We start from the raw sequence: 11,120 nt of genomic DNA, 5'->3' as shown, positions 1-11,120 counted from the left end.
ATTTTGCGTTTTCCTGTTTACCTGACAGCCTGCAACCTGTAAAACAAAAAAGATATTCACCAGTCATTGCGTTTTTGATGCATTCTCAAAGAAGAGGTGCATTCTTGCTGCCGTTTTTTTTTTTAAACCAGGCATGCGTTTAACTGCTTTTATGCCCCTCCATTGCAAAAAATTAGATTTTTGCCACATTTTCAGTACGTTCCATGACATCAGCATTCTTAATATACATATATATTAAATAATATATGTTATATAATATAGGTATTATGCATGATAATATACATACAAATATATATATATATAACAACAATATTATACACACACATATATATATATATATATATATATATACACACACAGATATATCTATAAATCTAAAAACAATACAACGCACAATAATTATCCGTGAGCACTATATGCGCTGTCCCTTTAAATGGAAGTTCTATAATTAAGTCTGTGCTCCTGGAGCATCCAAAAAATATATTATAGACAGTCGTAGAATAATGTGCGAAATACACATCATCCTCATCATCATCCTCATCATCATCTAGTGCAAAAAGTCCTTAGTGTGAAGCTCTGCCGGTGTAACGACACATTCGGCGAACCATCGCGGTTTGCTCCGTAAGTGACGTTCCGCTGACAAATTACGCCCTGAGCACGCGTAAGTACTCCATATGGGTTCCGCAAGTTTTGCCACAATAGCGACGAGTGAAACCATCAAGTAATGTCATGGAAGTGACGTTACACACGATACAAACACCGGGGCAGGGGAGCGCGCAACAGCAGAATCAATGTTAATTTATACGGTCACATTACACACAATACAAACACTGCAGATAGAATCCTGATTTATACCTTGACATTACACACAATACAAACACTGCAGATAGAATACTCATTTATACCTATATTTTACAAAGAGTGCAGAGTTCAGGAGTGCATTACACACAGAGTGCAGGTTTCAAGCGTGTATTACACACAGAATGCAGGGTTCAGGAGTGTATTACACACAGAGTGCAGGGTTCAGGAGTGTATTACACACAGAGTGCAGGGTTCAGGAGTGTATTACACACAGAGTGCGGGGTTTAGGTGTGTATTACACACAGAGTGCAGGGTTCAGGAGCATGTTCCACACAGAGTGCAGGGTTCCAGAGTACGTTACACACATTGTGCAGGGTTCATGAGAAAATACTTTCAAAACATTTAGTAAAATAATACTAAAGCAGAACTCCAAGCAAGACAGTTTCAAATGGAATGGGGAAGGATTAGCACCTCAGTTTGGTTACTGATGTCAGCGACTCCACTGGAGGGATTCTGCTCACTTCCTCTCTTGCTGAGATGATAGGAAGTGAGGAGAAACTATCCCAGTCAGGACATAAAAAAAATGAAACCTTGCAAAGATTTGAACCCTCTCCCCACTCCATCCAAATCTAAAGAAAAACATTTTGAGCAGCGTTCTAATTTAAAATGTGTACTTAACCTTACTGTCTTTATTTTTCTTTATAGATTCAAATGCAAAGAAGATCGGTAGACGATCAAAGAGAGGAGAGCATAAGAAAAGCGAATACAGATAAAGTAAACCAAAATCAAGCAGCAATGAACACACAAGTGGACAAGGAGAGACGTGTGCCAGATCTCCTCCAGAACGTGTGGAGGGGGAATCAAGGGAGAGAGGAAGACCTGAGCATGAACCAAGAGGTATGTTAATCTGACAGAACACCGCTGCTTTTACAATTCAACATCTAAACATTTACACAGAGTTCTAAGGCCTCTATTTCACCGGTGGGTGTAACAAGATGTCCGCTTGCCCCCTTCTCAGTGTACCCTTACTGTGGAGGAGTGCGGGGTGTACCAAGATGGCGGCGACAAAATGTCACTTCCGTTATACATTCTGATTGGTCGCCAAATCTGACGGAGCACCCGCCGTCAAAAAGTGCCCGCGCATGCACGGAACAGAAGGGCGCTCAAGCTGAGTTGCCGAGCAACTGGAGTGACGTCCCATAGCACATGTGCACGCCGCAGGAGCCTTTTGTCGATGGGCAATACTATTTCTCGGCCAGAATTTAATGCTATGCAAACAGCAGAGGGACACCGTATTTGTCATATTGTGCCTCACTGTTGTGCCGCAGGTTTACAGCGAGGCACAATCTGACATGTTTGGTGTCCCTCCGCTCTTTGCATAACTTTCAATTGTGCCCGTGAAATGGCATCGCCCATCTAAAAAACCTGCGCTATGGTGACGTCACTCCAGTTGATCGGTAACTCAGCTGGAGTGCCCATCCATTCCGTGCATGCGCAGGCACTTTTCGACGGTGGGCACATATCGACAGATCACTGGCCCTGAGTGCTATACATGGGAGAATTGGGGGAGGAGTCACACAAGACTGATAGAAGGCGGCTCATTTATTTCAGGCACCGCGATCTCGCCCTACTTATTTGAATGGGCTAAAATCACGCCGGACAGCACCAGAAGTAGTGCACCAAAAACGCACAGCAACCGGATCACATAGTACTCTATACCGCGTGATCCGGTGCAGGGAAACGCATTGCGTTTGTGACCTGTGTTTGGGGGGAACGGCATTAAAGGTAACACACTGACACCCACTGCAGATGACGTTTTGAATGCAGTGCTGGAAATGTGGGATTCTCACACTGCGTTCTGCTGGGAACCGGCCAATAAAAGCAGCCGGACTCACACAGTGCGAAGTCATTATGTTATCCATACATAACCATTAACAACATTTAGTTGCAGACAGTTTAGGGAAAGAGGGAAAGCTCTGTGTCTGTTATCTGCAGCTAGACATGCAGTCAGGGCCGTCTTTAATATTGATTGGACCCTGGGCAAACGTTTTCTTGGGCCCTCCCGAATCCACTTGTCAACTATTTTCAGGTAGTATAGGCTCAAAGGGGCAGCTGCTTTGGGCCCCACAACAATGACTGGGCCCGGGGCAGCAGCCCCTTTTGCCCTGCCTAAAACACGGCCCTGCACGCCGTGCTTTTAGCAGCAGAAAATGACGCACTTTCCCTTTTCTTCCTGAAATGTTGGTTCTCATACATCCTCATGTTGGTTCTCACCCTTATGCTGGCATTCGTTGTTTGCATGCGTGGTCTGACAATCGTTAGTAAGCTGTCAAAGGTGGACACTGACATTCTGGGAATGTTGTAAGGCCTCATGCATGTGTGTCTATCAGGCTTAGGCTGGGGAGCGGGGAGATGTCGCTTCCTATATAATTGCCACTCGTGCATGAAGGAGAGAGAATCCATATAGTATAATACGTCTTATTGTAATAAAAGGTAAAACCACACTTACAATATTCCAGAGTTATAACCGCTTTGTGCAAACATCCTAAAAGTTCTTCCTATAGGGCAGTCGGCTCACTCCAGGAACTGACTTGGTTCTCACAACCTCACGTGCATTCCACCGTGCGTCAGACTGAACATCAACGCATTTCACCCCTCCCACAGGGCGTTATCGGGGGGGTGAAATGTGTCAAAGATCGTTGATAACTCCCTGTGGGGGGCGAAACACGTCATCGTAGATTCCGGTTCCTCAGTGACGGAAGGTGGAACGCACGTGAGGTTGTGAGAACCAAGCCAGTTCCTGGAGTGAGCCGACTGCCCTATAGGTAGAACTTTTAGGATGTTTGCACAAAGCGGTTATAACTCTGGAATATTGTAATTGTGTTTTTAACCTTTTACTACAATAAACAAGACGTGCGTTGCACACAGAGTGCAGGGTGCAGGAGTTTGTTACACACAGTGCAGGGTTCACGAGTGCATTACACACAGAGTGCAGGGTTCACGAGTGCATTACACTCAGACTGCAGGGATCAGGAGTGCGTTACACACAGAGTGCATGGTTTAGGAATGTATTACACACAGAGTGCAGGGTTCATGAGTGTCTTAAACACACAGAGTGCAGGGTTCAGGAGTGCATTACAATCAGAATGCAGGGTTCAAGAGTGCATTACACACAGAGTGCGGGGTTCCAGAGTGCATTACCAGAGAGTGAGGGATTCCAGAGTATATTACAGACAGAGTGCGGGGTTCCAGAATGCGTTACACACAGAGTGCGGGTTTCCAGAATGCGTTACACACAGAGTGCGGGTTTCCAGAATGCGTTACACACAGAGTGCGGGGTTCCAGAATGCGTTACACACAGAGTGCGGGGTTCTAGAATGTGTTACACACAGAGTGCGGGGTTCCAGAATGTGTTACACACAGAGTGCGGGGTTCCAGAATGTGTTACACACACAGTGCGGGGGTTTCAGAGTGCGTTACACACACAGTGCGGGGTTCCAGAGTGCGGAGTTCCGGAGTGCGTTACACACAGAGTGCGAGGTTCCAGAGTGCGTTACACACAGTGTACAGGGTTCACGAGAAAATGCTTTCAAGACATTTAATAATATAATACTAAAGCAGAACTCCGAGCAAGACAGTTTCAAATGGAGTGGGGAAGGGATTCCACTGGAGGGATTCTGCTCACTTCCTCTCTTGCTGAGATGATAGGAAGTGAGGAGAAACTATCCCAGTCAGGACATAAAAAAAAATGAAACCTTGGAAAGATTTGAGCCTTCTCCCCACTCCATCCAAATCTAAAGAAAAACATTTTGAGCAGCATTCTAATTTAAAATTTGTACTTAACCTTACTGTCTTTATTTTTCTTTATAGATTCAAATACTGGCACACGAAGAGAAGAAGAGGAGAAAAAAACAGTGGAAGGAAATGCAACGGAAAGATTTGGAGGATAAAAGGAAAGCAGCGGCAGCAATACGAGAGGAGAGACAAAGGGGGAAGAGAGAGATGGAGAAGGATAAAGAAGAGAAGTGGAAAGTAAGCGAGCAGATGAGACAGGAGAAGATAAATCGAGAGAGAGTGAAAAAACTGAAGGAGAAAGAAGAGGAAGAGACGAGACTGAAAGACAAGATGAATAGAGAGGAGTTGGAAAGGAGACTGTCAAGTCAAAGAGAGGCATTCAGGGACAGACAGTCGAAAGAGACAGAGATGAAATGGAAGAAAGAAGACCAGTTACTGAGCACGTTAATAGAGAAGGAGAAGGAAAGAGAAATGGAACAGAAACTTCAGGCCATAGGTAAACAATGTATCCTGGGACAAAGGAGACCAGTTAGAAAATCGAAAGAATACAAAACAGCATCACAGCTAAAAAAACAGAAGACGCCGAGGGCCCCTGAAGAACAGCACGCCCTTAAAAAACAGCGGGCCCCTGAAGAACAGCGGACCCCTGAAGAGCAGCGGGCCCTTGAAAAACAGCGGGCCCCTGAAAAACAGCGGGCCCCTGAAGAAATTGAAGAACAGTCGGCCCTTGAAGAACAGCGGGCCCTTGTAGAAATTGAAAAACAGCGGACCCTTGAAGAACAGCGGGCCATTGAAGAACAGCGGGCTCTTGAAAAGAAGCAGGCCCTTGAACAGTGGGCCCTTGAAAGACTGCAGGCCCTTGAAGAACAGCGGGCTCTTAAAGAACAGTGGGAGCAGGCCCTTCAAGAACAGTGGGAGCGGGCCTTTAAAAAACAGCGGGCCCTTAAAGAACAGCGGGCTCTCGAACAGCGGGCTCTTGAACAGCGGGCTCTTGAACAGCGGGCTCTTGAACAGCGGGCTTTTGAAGAATGGCAGGCTCTTGAAGAACGGCAGGCTCTTGAAGAACAGTGGCCTCTTGAAGAACAGCTGGCTCTTGAACAGCGGGCTTTTGAAGAATGGCAGGCTCTTGAAGAACAGCAGGCTCTTGAAAAATGGCAGGCTTTTGAAAAACAGGCCTTTGAAGAACAGTGGGCCCTTGAGGAACAGTGGGCTCTTGAACAGCGGGCTCTTGAACAGCGGGCTTTTGAAGAATGGCAGGCTCTTGAAGAACGGCAGGCTCTTGAAGAACAGTGGCCTCTTGAAGAACAGCTGGCTCTTGAACATCGGGCTTTTGAAGAATGGCAGGCTCTTGAAGAACAGCAGGCTCTTGAAAAATGGCAGGCTTTTGAAAAACAGGCCTTTGAAGAACAGTGGGCCCTTGAAGAACAGCAGGCTCTTGAACAGCAGGCTCTTGAACAGCGGGCTCTTGAAGAACAGTGGCCTCTTGAAGAACAGCTAGCTCTTGAACAGCAGGCTTTTGAAGAATGGCAGGCCCTTGAGGAACAGCGGGCTCTTGAACAGTGGGCTCTTGAAGAACAGTGGCCTCTTGAAGAACAGCTAGCTCTTGAACAGCAGGCTTTTGAAGAATGGCAGGCCCTTGAGGAACAGCGGGCTCTTGAACAGTGGGCTCTTGAACAGAGGGTTCTTGATAAACGGCAGACTCTTGAAGAACAGCAGGCTCTTGAAAAAAGGCAGGCTCTTGAACAACAGGCCCATGAAGAACAGTGGGCCCTTGAAGAACAGCAGCCCCTTAAAATACAGCGGACCCTTGAAGAACTGCAGGCTCTTGTAGAACATCATGCCCTTGAAATACAGCTGGCTCTTGAAGAACGACGGGCTCTTGAAGAACAGTGGGCTCTTGAAGAACGTCAGGCTCTTGAAGAATGGCAGGCTCTTGAAGAACGGTATGCTCTTGAAAAACGTCAGGCTCTTAAAAAACAGCAGACCAATGAAAAACGGCGGGCCCTTAAAATACAGCAGGCCCATAAAATACAGCGGGCAATTGAAGAACAGCAGGACCTTGAAATACAGCAGGCCCTTGAACAACTGCAGGCTTTTATAGAACAGCGGGCCCTTAAAAGACAGCAGGTAAGTAAGTATCCTGTTATATGGCGTGGTTACTTATAGTTAATTAGGTTGAAGAAAGTCACATGTCTATAAAGTACAGATTTTAACAAATTGCAGCAGAGGAACGGAGAACAAAACCCCCTAAATAGTGGGAGGCCATGTTCCCTCATTGGAGGGGGGGAATTAAAACTAATATTAATTTGCCCACTGTTAACCTACAGATCTCTTATAAATGTTCCTTTCCTGAAGAATTGAGGATTAGCAGTGATGGCAAAATCTGGTGCTGGCACTTATTCCAGGGGGATGAATAGGGATTAGGACATGGACCCTCTGGGCCCCATTTACTTACTTCCCAAGCACAAACTTTAATGTGCTATGTATAGATAGTATAGACGAGCCCCTAAGTCTCAGGGGGCCCTTTTGCAGGTGTAGAATTTGCACAAATGGTAGGCCTACCCCTGAATTATTTCCCCCCTCCTGTATTTGGGACCTTCAGATCTTTACTTTTTAAATACTTTTAGCAACTCTTTGTAAACATGCTTTGAAAAATCGAATATTAAAGCAGAACACCAAGCAAGACAGTTCATGGATTTAGGTTGGAATGGGGGAAGGGTTAGAACCTCAGTTGGATTTGTATTGCTGTCTGCAATCCTGATGGGAGGATTCCGCTTACTTCTTCTCCTCCTGGGAGGATATGAAGTAAAAGAAAACTTTCCCAGTCAGGACAAAGAGAACAGTAAATTCTTTTTAAAAGTTTGCACCCTTTCCCCACTCCATCCAAATCTAAAAGATAGAGTAGAGCTCCACTTTAGAATCTGTCCTTTTACTTACCTGTTTTATATTTTTTCTTAGACACAGGAAGGATGGCCGACTGAGGGAAAGAAGGAAGGACAGGAAGAAGAGGTCCGGCCAAGTAAACGAGACAAGAAATGGAAAAAATGGTGGGAATTAGATAAGATATTGAGAAAAAAGGACAAGAAAACAAGCAAAGAAAAAGAAAAGGCAAAAAAAGAGCATGGGGAAGTGTCATGGAAAACAAAAACCTGCGATATCAGACTATTCTGGATCCCCCCAGTAGGAAAAAAGAAAAAGGGCAATCTGAATATTGGTGTGCAACTGAACGAAGAACCTCCTTATGCTTTGTCTGGAAAGATACCGACAGATAACCCTTTATGTTTATGGTGTTGGTCTAGGATTGAAAAAGCATTCGGTTGCTGTTGCGAAAAAGCCATGAAAGGATTCAAGTGGATAGGCTGGAAATTGATGGAAAGAGTAAGTACTCTATAATATTATACTACTTAGGAAGTTACAGTATATGGCCACTTTAAGACCCGCTAATGTATATACAGGGCTGCTGATAGAAATCATGGGGGCCCGTACAGCCTACCTGTCGGGGCCTCCTTCAGCCCCATCCCTATCCCCTTCCAGGCTTTCAGCAGCTGCAGGAGGAAATTGGAGAGATCTGTTCCTCTAGATCAGTGTTTCTCAACATTTTACCAGTCATGGCGCGATATATTGCCTCTTCACTGCCTGTCAACTGCCTCTGAAAAGCGATCTGTGCCTGGATTGCTTTTCAGAGGAATGGTATTTTCTTGTTGGTATTCTGAACCGCTCTAAGAAAATCAGGTTGTGATCATACGGAAAAAGGGTATCAGGTTTAAAAGTAGTGTGTGTATACACACACGCATCTAAACACACATGTACGCACATATACACACACATATACATATAAATACACATAAATATACATACACATAGAAATACATACACATAAATACACACACATATACACACAAATACACACACACGTACATACACATATAAATACATACACATATACATACACATATAAATACATACACATAAATACACACACATATACATACACATATAAATACATACACATAAATACACACACACGTAAATATACACATATAAATACATACACGTAAATATACACACACATAAACGCACACACACAGACACATCTCTTAAATGGTAGCTGCTAAGGGGGACCTGCAGTTACACATGGCAGAGGTCATGAGGCTAGATTTACATAGCAGCAGGCAACTTTTTTTTTTGGGACAGGGGGACAAAAATAACAGCTGTCTGGCCATGCTTTCTCAACAGAATAGGCCCCTCACTTCTACTGTATATCCAAAATCCATGCATTTGAAGGGTCTTTGGTCCCCTCTCCTGAGGGGATAATGTGAGAATTTACCATTTACTATAGTTAGTTATATGCCTCTTCCCTGCCCTCTGATTTTGAGCACACACGTATACAGATGAATTATTCCACCTGGGAAGGTAATATGCAGGCCGGGACTTGAGCCAGCATGCGGAGCAGCCGCGGAAGTGACATGCACCCGAAATAGAAAAAATAGTCCCTCCCACATATCCACAAGAACATGAATACGGAGGTACCCAGAAAGAAGAAAAAAACCTCAGATAAGTCAGAGCGGGGAGAGGGGGATGCTGGCTGGAGAAAGACTTTTTTTTTTTATTCTGCATTCATTCTTTTATTCTCTGATTGCCGGGCCCCCCTGCTGGCTGGCTGGGCCCGGTACAACAGGGCCAGTTGTACTGGCTTATCAGCAGCCCTGTGTACATATATGTTTCGGGTTTCAAGTGATATACCGGGATGATGCCTGCATCTGCACGTAGCAGGCCGACCTCCTCTGTATAGAAAACTTCCTGATAAAAATTGGCATTTTTGGGGAAACGCGTAGATCATAAATGACATAAAGTCCTAAACTAATAGGTATTGCAGAAGTGACAGGCTATGATATAGCTGAAAGGTGATACTCCTGTGTTATGTCCACTAATAAATCCTTTTCTTTACTACAGTGTGTCTTTGGCTGCATCTCAAAATGCTTCTATATGAAAAAGGACGATGAATCAGACGAGGAAGAGGAATCGGAAGAGGAGCGAAGCAGGGGAAAGAGGAGCGAAGCAGGGGAATAGAGAGGGGGCAGGTAGAGATAGGGGGCAGGGAGAGAGAGAGGCAGGGGGAGATAGAGGGGGCAGGGATAGAGAGGGGGTAGGGAGAAAGAGGGGCAGGGAGAGAGAGAGAAGGGGGAGGGAGAGAGAGACAAGGGAGAGAGAGGGGGTAAGGAGAGATAGAGGGGGTAGGGAGAAAGAGGGGCAGGGAGAGAGAGAGAGAGGGGCAGGGAGAGAGAGAGGGGGACAGGGGGAGAGAGAGAAAGGGCAGGGAGGGAGAGAAAGAGGGCAGGGAGAGAGAGAGAGAGAGAGAGACAGGGGAGAGAGGGGGTAAGGAGAGAAAGGGGGAAAGGGGAGGAGAGAGGGGGACAGGGATAGAGAGGGGGCAGGGAGAGAGAGGGAGGTAAGGGGAGAGAGAGGGGGCAGGGAGAGAGGGGGGCAAGAGGGGAGAGAGGGGGTAAGGAGAGAAAAGGGGAATGGGGAGAGAGGGGGACAGGTATATAGAGGGGGCAGGGAGAGGGAGGCAAGGGGAGAGAGAGGGGCGAAGGGGAGAGAGGGAACTGAGAGAGAGAGAAGGGGCAGGGAGAGAGAGAGGGGGCAGGGAGAGAGACAATGGGCAGGGAGAGGGCAGGAAGAGAGAGGGCAGCAGGGGGAGAGAGGGGGCAGGGAGAGAGATGCAGGGGGAGATAGAGGGGACAGGGATAGAGAGGGAATAGGGAGAGAGAGGGGGGCAGAGAGAAGGGCCAAGGAGATAAAGGGGGCAGGGGGAGAGAGAGGGGGGCAGGGAGAGAGGGGGGCAGGGGAAAGGAGGGCGGCAGAGAGAGAGAGGGGGACAGAGGGAGAGAAAGAAGGGGCAGGGAGAGAAAGAGGGGGACAGGGGGAGAGAAACAAGGGGCAGGGAGAGAGAGAAGGGGGAGAGAGGGGTACAGGGAGAGAGAGGGGCGGGGAGAGAGAGAAGGGGCAAGGAGAAGGGGGGCAGGGAGAGAGGCAGGGGGAGATAGAGGGGGGCAGGGATAGAGAGGGGCAGGGAGAGAGAGGGAGGCAAGGGGAGAGAGAGGGGGCAGGGAGATAGGGAGGCAAGGGGGGAGAGAGGGGGTAAGGAGAGAAAAGGGGAATGGGGAGAGAAGGGGACAGGTATATAGAGGGGGCAGGGAGAGAGAGGGAGGCAAGGGGAGAGAGAGGGCAAAGGGGAGAGAGGGAACTGAGAGAGAGAGGGAAAGAGGGAGAGAAAGAAGGGGCAGGGAGAGAGACAATGGGCAGGGAGAGGGCAGGAAGAGAGAGGGCAGCAGGGGGAGAGAGGGGGCAGGGAGAGAGATGCAGGGGGAGATAGAGGGGACAGGGATAGAGAGGGAACAGGGAGAGAGAGGGGGGCAGAGAGAAGGGCCAAGGAGATGAAGGGGGCAGGGTGAGAGAGAGGGGGGCAGGGAGTGAGAGGTGAGGGCAGGGAGAGAGAGAGAGAGGGGGGAAGGGGAAAGGAG

General features: G+C 47.2%; 1 protein-coding gene and 1 long non-coding RNA gene across 17 annotated transcripts in view; one reads left to right on the top strand and one right to left on the bottom strand.

Moving 5' to 3' along the window:
* Nucleotides 1-9,702, top strand: part of LOC141126694 (uncharacterized) — a 19,302-nt gene extending 9,600 nt beyond the window's left edge. For 3 of the 4 annotated variants that reach the window (XM_073612657.1, XM_073612660.1, XM_073612658.1), the window contains exons 2-5: nt 1,507-1,698; nt 4,672-6,723; nt 7,555-7,974; nt 9,550-9,702. In XM_073612657.1, coding sequence (XP_073468758.1) covers nt 1,507-1,698; nt 4,672-6,723; nt 7,555-7,974; nt 9,550-9,666 — 2,781 coding nt within the window. In that variant the 3' untranslated portion in view covers nt 9,667-9,702. Of the gene's footprint in view, nt 1-1,506; nt 1,699-4,671; nt 6,728-7,554; nt 7,975-9,549 lie in introns of those variants that run through there. The other variant, XM_073612661.1, reaches the window with a different exon arrangement.
* The window catches only part of LOC141126696 (uncharacterized), an 885,136-nt gene that overhangs the window by 60,459 nt on the left and 813,557 nt on the right, over nt 1-11,120 (bottom strand). For 3 of the 13 annotated variants that reach the window (XR_012241433.1, XR_012241429.1, XR_012241434.1), the window contains exon 1: nt 1-2,015. This exon is cut by the window's left edge and continues 986 nt beyond it. The exons of 1 other annotated variant lie outside the window; for it this stretch is intronic. This is a non-coding gene — a long non-coding RNA (uncharacterized lncRNA). Of the gene's footprint in view, nt 2,017-11,120 lie in introns of those variants that run through there. 9 more of the 13 variants (XR_012241428.1, XR_012241432.1, XR_012241436.1 and 6 more) reach the window with 5 other exon arrangements.

Source organism: Aquarana catesbeiana, linkage group LG02, assembly GCF_042186555.1.
Source record: "Aquarana catesbeiana isolate 2022-GZ linkage group LG02, ASM4218655v1, whole genome shotgun sequence".
NCBI lineage: Eukaryota > Metazoa > Chordata > Amphibia > Anura > Ranidae > Aquarana > Aquarana catesbeiana.
Note: the sequence above shows the minus strand (reverse complement) of the source record. Positions and strands in the feature narration are given on the sequence as shown.